Source organism: Phocoena phocoena, chromosome 4 (assembly GCF_963924675.1).
Source record: "Phocoena phocoena chromosome 4, mPhoPho1.1, whole genome shotgun sequence".
Taxonomy (NCBI): Eukaryota; Metazoa; Chordata; class Mammalia; order Artiodactyla; family Phocoenidae; genus Phocoena; species Phocoena phocoena.
The window spans coordinates 13,619,559-13,635,540 of record NC_089222.1 but is presented as its reverse complement, the minus strand read 5'-3'; the positions used below and the strand labels follow the sequence as shown (position 1 = coordinate 13,635,540).

General features: G+C 40.0%; 1 protein-coding gene across 1 annotated transcript in view; it reads right to left on the bottom strand.

The window, feature by feature from the left end:
• Positions 1-15,982, bottom strand: part of NEK11 (NIMA related kinase 11) — a 106,751-nt gene that overhangs the window by 44,876 nt on the left and 45,893 nt on the right. Inside the window, 1 exon segment of the mRNA XM_065876696.1 lies at positions 13,501-13,514. Within this exon segment, the coding sequence (XP_065732768.1) occupies positions 13,501-13,514 (14 nt within the window).

The following is a 15,982-nucleotide window of genomic DNA, read 5'->3' as shown; positions in this document are numbered from 1 at the left end:
CCCCCACACACCCCTGGTCCGTGGAAAAACTGTCTTCCACAAAACCGGTCCCTGGTACCAAAAAGGTTGGGGACTGCTGTCCTATAGCACTTCAATTGTACTTTTCTTGGCACTCTTATCACCTGTTTTAAATTAAGAGTATAATTTACATTAAAGTATATAAATCTTAGGCTTGATGAACTTTTACATACACATCACACTTGTAATCCTCCACCCAGATCAAGATGTAGAACATTTCCAGCATCCCAGGAGGTTTCTTTGTTCCCCTTCCAGTTGAAATTCCCTTCCAAACGTAACCTCTATTCTGATTCACCCGACATTGGTTTTGCCTGTTTTTGAACGTCATACAAATGGAGCCATATAGTACCCACTCTTTTGTGTCTGTTTTCTCTCATCCAACATCACATCTCTGAGATTCATCAGATTGTGCATATCAATCATGTGGGTTGTTTTTTTTTTTCGGCACGCGGGCCTCTCACTGCTGTGGCCTCTCCTGTTGCAGAGCACAGGCTCCAGACGCGCAGGCTCAGCGGCCATGGCTCACGGGCCCAGCTGCTCCATGGCATGTGGGATCTTCCCTGACCGGCGCACGAACCTGTGTCCCCTGCATCGGCAGGCGGACTCTCAACCACTGCGCCACCAGGGAAGCCCAATCATGCGTTAATTTTTATTGCAGAGTACCCCATTGTAAGACTATACCATAATTTATTTAACAATTGTACTGTAAATAGACACTTTTCTGTGTTTTGGCTATTACAAATAAGGCTTCTATGGTCATTTTTGTACATGTCTTTTGTTGGATACAGGTACTCATATTTCACCTCACAAATAGAATTACTGGGTCATAAGGTATTTAAATGTTTGTATTTGGAGGTATCAATACTACCAAACATTTTTCCCAAGTGGTTATACTAATTCACACCCTAACAGCAATGTAAGAGAATTCCAATAGCTCCACCTCCTTGCCAATACTGCTTATTGTCAGAGATTTTTAACCCTTTCTGATGGCTAGGTCCTCATTCCATATTGAATTACAACCACAAACGATAACACTTACACAGGGCTTGACAGTTTGCAAACTTTCTAAGTGTGTAATATCTTAAAGCATATTCCCCACAGCTCTATAAAGTAAGCAAGGAGAGTCCCATTATGATCCCTATTTTATAGATGAGGAAACAAAGGCTCAGAAAGTTTAAGCAGATCGCCCAAGGCCATAAGTCACACGCAGTAGAGACCATGAACTCTGTATGTCCATCATGCTATACGGTTTACAGTTATTGGGGGACATGTTTTATCTCTGCTAGCTTACTAACAGCTCTTCGAGGTTAGGCTTTATTTTAACTTAACGCTATTTAATAAATGAATGAATGAACTTAAATATAAAATTGAAATTTCTCCATCTATAGAGAAAAACTTTACAATAATTGATTACAGTAACATAATGAGAGACTTCCCTGGTGGCGCAGGGGTGAAGAACCTGCCTGCCAATGCAGGGGACACAGGTTCAAGCCCTGGTCCAGGAAGATCCCACATGCCACGGAGCAACTAAGCCTGTGTACCACAACTACTGAACCTGCGCTCTAGAGCCCGTGAGCCACAACTACTGAGCCCACGTGCCACAACTACTGAAGCACGCCTGCCACAACTACTGAAGCCTGTGTGCCTAGAGCCTGTGCTCCACAATGAGAAGCCACTGCAATGAGAAGCCCCCACACCGCAACGAAGAGGAGCCCCCACTCGCCACAAACTAGAGAAAGACCGCTTGGAAAGACCCAACGCAGCCAAAATAAATAAATACATTTATTTAAAAAATAATAACAGGGTCTTCCCTGGTGGTGCAGTGGTTGGGAGTCCGCCTGCCAATGCAGGGGACGTGGGTTCATGCCCTGGTCCGGGGGGATCCTGCATGCTGCGGAGCAGCTGGGCCCATGGGCTATGGCCGCTGAGCCTGCGCGTCTGGAGCCTGTGCTCTGCGGCGGGAGGGGCCGCATTGGTGGGAGGCCTGCGTGCCGAAAAAAAATAATAAAAAATAATTTAAAAAAATAATAATAACATAATGAAAGAAGCATCATCATTTGTTACCTGAATCACAAAGGGTGGTATTTCAGATCCACAGATCCACAAATACCGAAACATTTAGCCCTATTTAATGACTTTCTTAGAATGCTGAAGGATTCAAAACAAATTTAAATCCTCTCTTTGAAGGATTTTTTAAACACTTTTTTCTTTTATTTTAAATTCGCCCAATTACTTTACACACAGCACAGTGGAGCTCAGCTCTTTCCCCTCCTGTCAGTGGTTACTGAGGAAACTCTGTTTTCAGTGCTTTAACTATTGTCCGGCTGTGTTTATCCTTGGCACCACGCAAGAACAAAATCCTTCTAAAGGGCCTTAACTTTTATTACATTACCTAAATTCTACCTAAAAATTGTCTTTATTATATTATATTACATATTTATAGGTACTTGCATAAAACTAGGAATAATTCTCCTTATGCTTAGAGTTTTATATAACTATAGAACTCTAACATGTATACAAATTAAAAACACAAAGCCAATAAAATTCAAATTAGTGAAGTTAACTTAGTATCAAGTGGTGATGTTTTGGTGCTTACATTGTGCATATGGTGCTGGTGCTGGAGTATCGATTCTTTTCAGTTTGTCAAGCCCTGACTCTTGCGTCCTGGAGATGGCCTATCTCTCCTCTTCTCTATTTAACTACAGCAGCTCTCCGGAATACAGCACCTGCTGATTGCTGCGGGGCCCACACACATCATTTAAGCATTAGCAGTCTCTGTCCTACTACTCACTGCTGTTCAGTTAAGGAATAACACTTGGTGCCAAAAACTAATCCAGATCACAAATGACAAACACCTAAAATTGCCTGGCAGTGTCTCATACAAGACTCTTTCTGATCATGCTGATATTAATGTATGTAAACTACCATAGAAATGAAGACACAAAATGTTAAATCCTCTTAAAGAACTGCTATACCTTATCCCTTTTACCTTAAAACACTGAAAAATTAGAGACAATTCAAAAAGCTTTCCACTGAAGAAAAGGATGGGTTAAATGCGACTGTGTTTGGTCTTTGGAGGATGCCAACAACACAGGCCCACAAAGAGAAGAAGTACTTGCTCCATCCATAAGGAGCAACAGAGCCAAACATTAAGCTACTCAGACTATTCCTGACAGAGTCATCATCTTTAGAATGCAAAGGAAAAGCATTCATCGGCAATAAAACAATCAAAGAAAAATAACTTCTAATTGAACAACATCAGTTAAACTGACTAACTCATATGTAATGCATTTATATTTCCCTTCAGTGCAATGTACAAATATTTGCCTAGCATTTTCTCTCCTTCTACACAGGGCATGACGAGTCAAAAGTGGCTTAATTAAACAACTCGCACCCGCACTCAAACTCGATATCTGGCTGGATTTTCTGGGCCAAGGCAATCAAAGTTTAAGGAATGAATGGAATATTTGACTCCTTGTCAAAAAGACCTGCATTCCCTTCTCATTCTCCAAACCTGACTTTATAGCCTCTTTTTAATCCTAGATTTTATCAAAATTCTGTTGGATCATACAAGTTGTAGTGTCATAATGTTTCTAGAAGTTGCACAGAACGTATTTTGACATCAGATTATTATAGCATCCTATGAAGTAGACATTGAAAAGTTCTTCAGATGAAAGATGAGCTGTAAATGTGTGTATTTTTCCAAACTCAGATTTCCTTTTCTACCCAAGAGGACTCTCACACAAAAAAGAAAAAAAAGTTTAATAAAAAAACAAGATCTCTTTTCAATATCCCATTTACATTCTCAGAATATGATAAAAGAACTTCAGTGGCAAAAAGATAATTATCTACACGTTGTCATCCCCTTCCTGAATAGCTTGAGATAAGAAGTGACAGGAAGGAAGCCAAGAAAGCAGGAAGGAGGGAGAAAAAGAAGGAAGGAAGGTAAAAAGGAAAGGGGGAAGGAGGTAGAGAGGGAGGGAGGAAGGAAGGTTGGAAGGAAGGAAGGTTGGAAGGAAGGAAGGAAGGCCAGAAGGGAGGGAGGAAGGAAGGAAGAGGGAGGGAAGAAAGAAATGAAAAGAAAAAGAAAAAGAAGAAAAGCTTGTCTTAAAGAAATATCAATGAAGCTGACAGCTTGAACCCAATGTTTTCTACTTCAGGAAGGTCATACATAAGTACAGTCACCCCTATGAAAATGGCCTTTGTGACATAATTGTCTGCCTCAATAATACTGAAATCTGGAGAAATTTGTCTGTACATTCAAATAACATTTCTTTCAGGAATTTGTCTCCAAACCTAGATGCTGCTTTTCATTTCCTACGGTCATTTTAAAACTATATTAGTTAAAGAAATACAAATTCCTACCTGCATTTGTATCAGCTTCGGTATTGTTTTCCTTGTGAGTGAGCAGAATTACGTTCCCTGTGAGTCGTCTTGCCATAGACGGGCACACTCCCTGGGTGACATTCATTGTTAGTCTGACTATCACCTCCTTATGCTCCCCCCTCAAGTAGTGAGTAGAGGTTGCTTATCTGTTTCCTGCATTGATGTTAAGTGTGTGCACATTTCCTGTGACTAAAGAAATATATACTGAGACTATTGGGGGAAAAAAAGGAACAGGGACTTCAATACTAGGCCTCAAAGTGAAATGTCAAAAGAGGGTACAAAAACATCCCCTTCTCAGGTAGAACCATAAGAAAAAGAAATGTACTAGTTCTTAGAGTTAAGCAAGGGACATGTTCTATTGACAAGAGGACAGAATGCCAAAAGATCAAATTAATTGGAGAGCTGGGTCTTATCCTTCTCAAGTTACTCCCCCTGCAGTTTTCATTCTGCAAGAAAAACTATTTGTTTTGTATTTACTTTGTTCTTTAATAAACACTCTGTAGATTTTTGTAGGATTTAATTAAGTTAGTCAAGTCACTCACAAATTAAGACACAACAAATTTCATATAAAAGCAACAATTTTTTGTGAAGCAGTCTGATTTTAATTCAGCAATATGAAAAGCATTTATTTCTTTTGCCAACCCATCATAAAAGTAAAAAACGTTTTGGATGAAATGTCACACCTTGGTTTAAGAAGTTCTTATTACAATATCTGTAGGCTCATTCTGTTTCCTTGACTTCGAGAAATATTTAATGATGACATTTATTGCTAAGGCAACTCTAATGAAAATGGTATTGAATTTAATTTGAACCAATATTAATATTGCCCTAAATCTATACTGCTGACAGAAAATGCTTTCCTTTACTAATATCACCCCTCAAAAGTTTCAATAAAAGCCTTGATGTTAACTTCTAAGGTTTCAAAAATCTGTAACCCAAAATGTGCCATTTGATGGATTAATGGTCTTGCCTCCTGCCATCCAAGTTAGCCAACATCAGATTGACTTTGAAACACCGAGACCTTGAAGAAATGAAGAGCAACTCAAATACAGTGTCTGAACTCCATCTTTAATTGACATTAAAATGTTTTAAAACCTAAAAGTATTTGATTTTAAAAATTAATCCATGTTTTTAAAGTCATCAATAGAAGCACTTACATCCAGTTTAAAAGACACAGGAGAGGTGGAGGGGAAGATGGCGGAAGAGTAAGACACGGAGATTACCTTCCTCCCCACAGATACACCAGAAACACGTCTACACGTGGAACAACTCCTACAGAACATCTACTGAACGCTGGCAGAAGACCTCATACCTCCCAAAAGGCAAGAAACTCCCCACGTACCTGGGTAGGGCAAAAGAAAAAAGAATAAACAGAGACAAAAGGATAGGGACGGGACCTGCACCCATGGCAGGGAGCTGTGAAGGAGGAAAGGTTTCCACACACTAGGAAGACCCTTCGCGGGTGGAGACTGCGGGTGGCGGAGAGGGGCAGCTTCGGAGCCGCGGAGAAGAGCGCATCCACAAGGGTGCGGAGGGCAAAGCAGAGAGATTTCCGCAAAGAGGATCGGTGCTGACCGGCACTCACCAGCCCGAGAGGCTTGTCTGCTCACCCGCTGGGTCGGGGGGCGCTGGGAGCTGAGGCTCGGGCTTCGGTCAGAGCGCAGGGAGAGGACTGGCAGCGTGAACACAGCCTGAAGGGGTTAGTGCACCACGGCTAGCTGGGAGGGAGTCCAGGGGAAAGTCTGGACCTGCTGAAGAGGCAAGAGACTTTTTCTTCCCTGTTTCCTGGTGCGCGAGGAGAGGGGATTAAGAGCGCTGCTTAAAGGAGCTCCAGATATGGGCGCGAGCTGCGGCTAACAGTGTGGACCCCAGAGACAGGCATTAGACGCTAAGGCTGCTGCTGCCACCACCAAGAAGCCTGTGTGCGAGCACAGGTCACTATCCACAGCCCCCTTCTGGAGAGCCGGTGCAGCCCGCCACTGCCAGGGTCCTGGGATCCAGGGACAACTTCCCTGGGAGAACGCATGGCGCGCCTCAGGCTGGTGCAATGTCACGTCGGCCTCTGCCGTCACAGGCACGCCCGACACTCCGTACCCCTCCCTCCCCCGCGGCCTGAGTGAGCCAGAGCCCCCGAATCAGCGGCTCCATTAACCCCGTCCTGTCTGAGTGAAGAACAGACGCCCTCTGGCGACCTACACACAGAGGCGGGGCCAAATCCAAGCTGAGCCCCTGGGAGCTGTGAGAACAAAGAAGAGAAAGGGAAATCTCTCCCAGCAGCCTCAGAAGCAGCGGATTAAAGCTCCACAATCAACTTGATGTACCCTGCATCTGTGGAATACATGAATAGACAACGAATCATCCTAAATTGAGGAGGTGGAATTTGAGAGCAAGATTTATGATTTTTTCCCCTTTCCTCTTTTTATGAGTGTGTATGTGTATGCTTCTGTGTGAGATTTTGTCTGCATAGCTTTGCTTCCATCATTTGTCCTAGGGTTCTGTGTGTCAGGTTTTTTGTTTTTTTAATTTTTTTCTTAATAATTATTTTTTAAATAACTTTATTTTATTTTACTTTTCTTTCTTTCTTTCTTTCATTCTTTCTTTCTTTCCTTCCTTCCCTCCTTTAGACAATGAATCATCCCAAATTGAGTCTAAAGGTGGACTTTGAGAGCAAGATTTATGATTTTTTCCCCTTTTCCTCTTTTTGTGAGTGTGCATGTGTATGCTTCTGTGTGAGATTCTGTCTGTATAGCTTTGCTTCCACCATTTGTGATAGGGTTCTATCCATCCGTTTTTTGCTTGTTTTTTGTTTAATTTTTTTCTTAATAATTATTTTTAATTTTAATAACCTTATTTTATTTACTTTATCTTCTTTCTTTCTCTCTTTTTATCCTTCCTTCCCTCCTTCCTTCCTTCCTCCCTCCCTCCCTGCTTCCTTTCTTTCTTTCTTTCCTTCTACTTCTACTAATTCTTTCTTTCTGCTTTTTCTCCCTTTTATGCTGAGTCGTGTGGATGAAAGGCTCCTGGTGCTGCAGCCAAGAGTCAGTGCTGTGCCGCTGAGGTGGGAGAGCCAACTTCAGGACACTGATCCACAAGAGACCTCCTAGTTCCACATAATATCAAATGGCGAAAATCTGCCAGAGATCTCCATCTCAACACCAGCACCCAGATTCACTCAACGACCAGCAAGCTACAGTGCTGGACACCCTATGCCAAACAACTAGCAAGACAGGAACACAATCCAACCCATTAGCAGAGAGGCTGCCTAAAATCATAAAAAGGCCACAGACACCCCAAAACACACGACCAGACGTGGACCTGCTCACCAGAAAGACAAGATCCACCCTCATCCACCAGAACACAGGCACTAGTCACCTCCACCAGGAAGCCTACACAACCCACTGAACCAACTTTAGCCACTGGGGAAAGACACCAAAAACAACGGGAACTATGAACCTGCAGCCTGCAAAAAGGAACCCCAAACACAGGAAGATAAGCAAAATGAGAAGACAGAAAAACACACAGCAGATGAAGGAGCAAAATAAAAACCCACCAGACCTAACAAATGAAGAGGAAATAGGCAGTCTACCTGAAAAAAAAATTCAGAATAATGGTAGTAAAGATGATCCAAAATCTTGGAAATAGAATAGACAAAATGCAAGAAATATTTAACAGGGACCTAGAAGAACTAAAGATGAAACAAACACGATGAACAACACAATAAATGAAATATAAAATACTCTAGTTGGGATCATTAGCAGAAAAACTGAGGCAGAAGAACGTAAGTGACCTGGAAGATAAAATAGTGGAAATAACTACTGCAGAGCAGAATAAGGAAAAAATAATGAAAAGAACTGAGGGCAGTCTCAGAGACCCCTGGGACAACATTAAATGCACCAACATTCGAATTATAGGTGTTCCAGAAAAAGAAGAGAAAAAGAAAAGGACTGAGAAAATATTTGAAGAGATTATAGTTGAAAACTTCCCTAACCTGGAAAAGGAAATAGTTAATCAAGTCCAGGAAGCACAAAGAGTCCCATACAAGATAAATCCAAGCAGAAATACGCTGAGACACATATTCATCAAACTGTCAAATGTTACATACAAAGAAAACATATTAAAAGCAGCAAGGGAAAAATAACACACAAGGGAATCCCCATAAGGTTAACAGCTGATCTTTCAGCAGAAACTCTGCGAGCCAGAAGGGACTGGCAGGACATATTTAAAGTGATGATGGAGAAAAACCTGCAACCAAGATTACTCTACCCAGCAAGGATCTCATTCAGATTTGATGGAGAAATTAAAACCTTTACAGACAAGCAAAAGTTGAGAAGGTTCAGCACCACCAAGCCAGCTTTACAACAAATGCTAAAGGAACTTCTCTAGACAAGAAACAAAAGAGAAGGAAAAGACCTACAATAACGTACCCAAAAAAATTAAGAAAATGGGAATCGGAACAAACATATCGATAATTACCTTAAATGTAAATGGACTAAATGCTGCCACCAAAAGACACAGATTGGCTGAATGGATACAAAAACAAGACCCGTATATATGCTGTCTACAAGAGACCCACTTCAGACCTAGAGACACATACAGACTGAAAGTAAGGGGGTGGAAAAAGATATTCCATGCAATTGGAAACCAAAAGAAAGCTGGAGTAGCAATTCTCATATCAGACAAAATAGACTTTAAAATAAAGACTATTAGAAGAGACAAAGAAGGACACTACCTAATGATCAAGGGATCAATCCAAGAAGAAGATATAACAATTGTAAATATTTATGCACCCTACATAGGAGCACCTCAATACATATGGCAAATACTAACAGCCATAAAAGGGGAAATCGACAGTAACACAATCATAGTAGGGGACTTTAACACCCCACTTTCACCCATGGACAGATCATCCAAAATGAAAATCAATAAGGAAACACAAGCTTTAAATGATACATTAAACAAGATGGACTTAATTGATATTTATAGGACATTCCATCCCAAAACAACAGAATACACATTTTTCTCAAGTGCTCATGGAACATTCTCCAGGATAGATCATATCTTGGGTCACAAATCAAGCCTTGGTAAATTTAAGAAAACTGAAATTGTATCAAGTATGTTTTCTGACCACAATGCTATGAGACTAGATATCACTTACAGGAAAAAATACAAACACACGGAGGCTAAACAATACACTACTTAATAATGAAGTGATCACTGAAGAAATCAAAAAGGAAATTAAAAAATACCTAGGAACAAATGACGATGGAGACACGATGACCCAAAACCTATGGGATGCAGCAAAAGCAGTTCTAAGAGGGAAGTTTATAGCAATACAATCCTACCTTAAGAAACAGGAAACATCTCGAATAAACAACCTAACCTTGCACCTAAAGCAATTAGAGAAACAAGAACAAAAAAACCCCAAAGTTAGCAGAAGGAAAGAAATCATAAACATCAGATCAGAAATAAATGAAAAAGAAATGAAGGAAACAATAGCAAAGATCAATAAAACTAAAAGCTGGTTCTTTGAGAAGATAAACAAAATTGATAAACCATTAGTCAGACTCATCAAGAAGAAAAGGGAGAAGACTCAAATCAATAGAATTAGAAATGAAAAAGGAGAAGTAACAACTGACACTGCAGAAATACAAAAGATCATGAAACATTACTACAAGCAACTCTATGCCAATAAAATGGACAACCTGGAAGAAATGGACAAATTCTTAGAAATGCACAACCTGCCAAGACTGAATCAGGAAGAAATAGAAAACATGAACAGGCCAATCACAAGCACTGAAATTGAAACTGTGATTTAAAATCTTCCAACAAACAAAAGCCCAGGACCAGATGGCTTCACAGGCGAATTCTATCAAACATTTAGAGAAGAGCTAACACCTATCCTTCTCAAACTCTTCCAACATATAGCAGAGGGAGGAACACTCCCAAACTCATTCTACGAGGCCACCATCACCTTGATACCAAAACCAGACAATATGTCACAAAGAAAGAAAACTCAGGCCAATATCACTCATGAACATAGATGCAAAAATCCTCAACAAAATACTAGCAAACAGAATCCAACAGCACATTAAAAGGATCATACAGCATGATCAAGTGGGGTTTATCCCAGGAATGCAAGGATTCTTCAATATATGCAAATGAATCAATGTGATACACCATGTTAACAAATTGAAGGAGAAAAACAATGTGATCATCTCAATAGATGCAGAGGAAGCTTTCGACAAAAGTCAACACCCATTTATGATAAAAATCCTGCAGAAAGTAGGCATAGAGGGAACTTTCCTCAACATAATAAAGGCCATATATTACAAAGCCACAGCCAACAACATCCTCAATGGTGAAAAACTGAAATCATTTCCACTAAGATCAGGAACACGACAAGGTTGCCCACTCTCACCACTCTTATTCAACATAGTTCTGGAGGTTTTAGCCACAGCAATCAGAGAAGAAAAGGAAATAAAAGGAATCCAAATCAGAAAAGAAGAAGTAAAGCTGTCACTCTTTGCAGATGACATGATACTATACATAGAGAATCCTAAATATGCTACCAGTAAACTACTAGAGCTAATCAATGAATTTGGTAAAGTAGCAGGACACAAAATGAATGCACAGAAATCTCTGGCATTCCTATATACTAATGATGAAAAATCTGAAATTGAAATCAAGAAAACACTCCCATTTACCATTGCAATAAAAAGAATAAAATATCTAGGAAAAAACCTACCTAAGGAGACAAAAGACCTGTATGCAGAAAATTATAAGACAATGATGAAAGAAATTAAAGATGATACAAATAGATGGAGAGATATACCATGTTTTGGATTGGAAGAATCAACATTGTGAAAATGACTCTACTACCCAAAGCCATCTACAGATTCAATGCAATCCTTATCAAATTACCACTGGCATTTTTCACAGAACTAGAACAAAAATTTCACAGTTTGTATGGGAACACAAAAGACCCCAAATAGCCAAAGCAATCTTGAGAACAAAAAACGGAGCTGGAGGAATCAGGCTCCCTGACTTCAGACTATACTACAAAGCTACAATAATCAAGACAGTATGGTACTGGCACAAAAACAGAAAGAGTGATCATGGAACAGGATAGAAATCCCAGAGATAAACCCACGCACATAGGGTCACCTTATCTTTGATAAAGGAGGCAGGAATGTACAGTGGAGAAAAGATGGCCTCTTTAATAAGTGGTGCTGGGAAAACTGGACAGGTACATGTAAAAGTATGAGGTTAGATCACTCCCTAACACCATACACAGAAATAACCCCAAAATGGATTAAAGACCTAAATGTAAGGCCAGAAACTATCAAACTCTTAGAGGAAAACATAGGCAGAACACTCTATGACATAAATCACAGCAAGATCCTTTTTGACCCAACTCCTAGAAAAATGGAAATAAAAACAAAAATAAACAAATGGGACCTAATGAAACTTCAAAGCTTTTACACAGCAAAGGAAACCATAAACAAGACCAAAAGACAGCCCTCAGAATGGGAGAAAATATTTGCAAATGAAGCAACTGACAAAGGATTAATCTCCAAAATTTATAAGCAGCTCATGCAGCTCAATAACAAAAAAACAAACAACCCAATCCAAAAATGGGCAGGAGACCTAAATAGACATTTCTCCGAAGAAGATATACAGACTGCCAACAAACACATGAAAGAATGCTCAACATCACTAATCATTAGAGAAAAGCAAATCAAAACCACAATGAGATATCATCTCACACCGGTCAGAATGACCATCATCAAAAAATCTAGAAACAATAAATGCTGGAGAGGGTGTGGAGAAAAGGGAACACTCTTGCACTGCTGGTGGGAATATGAATTGGTTCACCCACTATGGAGAAGAGTATGGAGGTTCCTTAAAAAACTACAGATAGAACTACCATATGATCCAGCAATCCCACTACTGGGCATATACCCTGAGAAAAACATAATTCAAAAAGAGTCATGTACCAAAATGTTCATTGCAGCTCTATTTACAATAGCCAGGACATGGAAGCAGCCTAAGTGTCCATCATCGGATGAATGGATAAAGAAGATGTGGCACATATATACAATGGAATATTACTCAGCCATAAAAAGAAACGAAATTGAGCTCTTTGTAATGAGGTGGATAGACCTAGAGTCTGTTATACAGAGTGAAGTAAGTCAGAAAGAGATAGACTAATGCCGTATGCTAACACATATATATGGAATTTAAGGAAAAAAATGTCTTGAAAAACCTAGGCATAAGACAGGAATAAAGACACAGACCTACTAGAGAATGGACTTGAGGATATGGGGATGGGGAAGGGTAACTGTGACAAAGCAAGAGAGTGGCATTTACATATATACACTACCAAACGTAAGGTAGATAGCTAGTAGGAAGCAGCCGCATAGCACACGGAGATCAGCTCGTTGCTTTGTGACCGCCCGGAGGGACGGGTTAGGGAGCGTAGGAGGGAGGGAGATGCAAGAGGGAAGAGATATGGGAACATATGTATATGTATAACTGATTCACTTTGTTATAAAGCAGAAACTAACTCACCATTGTAAAGGAATTATACTCCAATAAAGAAAAAAAAAAAAGGAAGTTAGGAGATGAACAAAGCATCCCTGAGTCCATCTTATAATGTTAGATCTAACATTCCATGAGGAAAGCATAGGGGACATTCCATTTTATTACATATTTTTTAACAAAAATTAAACTACAGTAGAGTCTATCTTAAAAACCAGACTCCACTTGGGCTTCCCTGGTGGCGCAGTGGTTGAGAGTCCACCTGCCGATGCAGGGGACACGGTTTCGTGCCCCGTCTGGGAGGATCCCACATGCCGCGGAGCGGCTGGGCCCGTGAGCCATGGCCGCTGAGCCTGCGCGTCCGGAGCCTGTGTTCCGCAACGGGAGAGGCCACAGAAGTGAGAGGCCGGCATACTGCAAAAAAAAGAAAAGAAAAGAAAAGAAAAAAAACAGACACCACTTAACCCACTTGCTCTGTTACTCATTAGTGTACGTTCTGTCTGTGAACTGTACTCACCGTTGCCACAAAGGACACAACTGGCACTATTGGCAAACTTTGAATATGGAAACTTTATTAGAAAATAGTATTGTATCAATGTTAAATTTTCTTAATTTGAAAATTGAATCAAAGTTATGAAGAGAATGCTCTTGTTCTTAGGAATAGCCACTGAAGTATTTAGGGGTAAGATGCATGATTATGTAACTTTTAAATACTTAGGTGGGGAAAGAGGTGGGGAGAGAATAAAACAAATGAAGTGAAATGTTAACAACCCCCTTGAGTTAAGTTGAGTATACTTTCTGGCCCTCTGTTCCTTCATCTACTAGGAGAGGGAGACTGGGCTGAACTCTTTCAGTATTATTCACACTGTGAGCCTTGAAATTCAATGAGGAGTGGAGCCTGGCATCAGAAAATGTTATCCAGTGAATCTGAATGAAGTGTTTGCAAGAGTTCTTTGTATTTAAAATAAATAAATAAATTAATTAATTAAATAAAATAAAAGACAGAGGAGAGCCTTCTCAGAGCCTGAATACAGTGAGACTGCAATGTTCAGAGCATACACAAAGGGCAAAACAATCTCAGGATTTCAGGGCTGGAAGGAGCTTGAAAAATTGTTCTCCCTACTTCTTCATTTTAAAATGAAAGTGCTTCCCCTGATTAATTCTCTGGGCCGACATCTTCAGATACAGTTCCCTCACACTCTTCATCTCCTTTAACTAAGGTTCTGAGACATCCTTCCAGTGGACCTCAAAATTTTGCATGTATCAGGCACATTCAAGTTGCTTGTTTAAAATGCATATTCCTGGGCTGTATCAACAGAGACTCTGATTCAGTAAATTAGGAGAGGACCAAGGAATCTGTATTTTTAAAATAAATTTATTTATTTATTTATTTTCTTTTTTGGCTGCATTGGGTCTTCGTTACTGCGCACGGGTGTTCTCTAGTTTCCGCGAGCGGGGGCTACTCTTCCTTGTGATGCGTGGGCTTCTCATTGCAGTGGCTTCTCTTGTTGCAGAGCACAGGCTCTAGGCATGCGGGCTTCAGTAGTTGTGGCATACAGGCTCAGTAGTTGTGGCACACGGGCTTAGTTGCTCCACAGCATGTGGGATCTTTCTGGACCAGGGCTCGAACCCATGTCCCCTGAATTGGCAGGCGGATTCTTAACCACTGTGCCACCAGGGAAGCCCGGAATTTGTATTTTTTAACAAGCATCATAAGTGACTCTGGGACAGGCCATAAACTGCACTTTAAAAAAGTGCTGCTAGATAATAACACAAATGGGCCAAATATTTACTATCTCACCTATTAATGGGAACATTTTGTCCAATAGTTTGAAAACTTCCAAAGGCAAAAGATGTATTTGAGAAAGTCTGGGTTGAATAAAAATTATTTTATAATATATTTTTAAATTTGTAAATGGAGTTCATAAAAAGTGGGGAAAATGTCAAACCACGTTATGCTCTTAAAAGCAAAATAAGAAGATCCAGTTTTTAAATAGTTACTAAAGAATGCCATGTAGTATTGTGACATGTATGTCTTGAAAATATAACTGAGCACACTTGGGTTTAGTTGCTAATTTTCTTTCAAATTCTTTTAGAGTAAGTTTTCTTCCTGCTGAGGTAAATGTACATAAATAAGAATAAAGTGGTAGAATTTATTTTTTTTTAAGAAGTGACATGAAATAACGCTTTCACCTATAAATCACTGGACTGTTTTTTTAAAATAAACTATTTGGAGTGTTTTATTCTGATTCTATTTTTGATCACATATTTATAGAAAGTCATATATCATAGCTAAAGCCACACTCCAAATGCCAGAAGTTCTACTGGGCTTATGAATTGCTTGACATTAGTGCATTCATACATTTCTCTTAAATGAAACTAGTTTTGTTTTTCAATTTTTACATCAACAACTTTAAATAAAAATCAGTGGCCTTATTTTTAAACTTTTTTTTGTGAAAACTTAAAATATTTCATAGTTTAAAAAAAGAAAGTAAATGGAACAAGTCAAATGATTTTACTTATGGTACTTACAAAGATCACGAACAGATCAGTTTAGGTGTATAAAAACACAAGATACATACTATTTACCATCTTCTTGAGCTGAATAAAGTCTAGACCCATAGAACTGGCACAGTGAATTCAGGGAGGCCTACATAGCCAGGCAGGAGCTGCCCAGGAAAACCGGAGGGCTCTGATGGGAGGCACCTCTCTGAAGATATCTCTAGTTCCCTTAATCAGCAGCAATCCCAGCAATGCAGACCACTGAAGACAGCCCTGATGTGTGGACACCTGGAACTCACACTCGGAAGGATAATGCTATAGACAATGTTCGTGTCCCCAAAAATGTATATGTTGAAATCCTAACCCCACAGTGTGATGGTATTAAGAGGTGAGGCCTTTGGGAGGTGAATAGATCATGAGGGTAGAGCCCTCATGAATAGGATTAGTGCCTTTATGAAAGAGACCCCAGAGAGTTCCCTCCCAGCTTCTGCCATGTGAGGACACAGCAAGAAGACGGCCATCTACAAACCAGGAA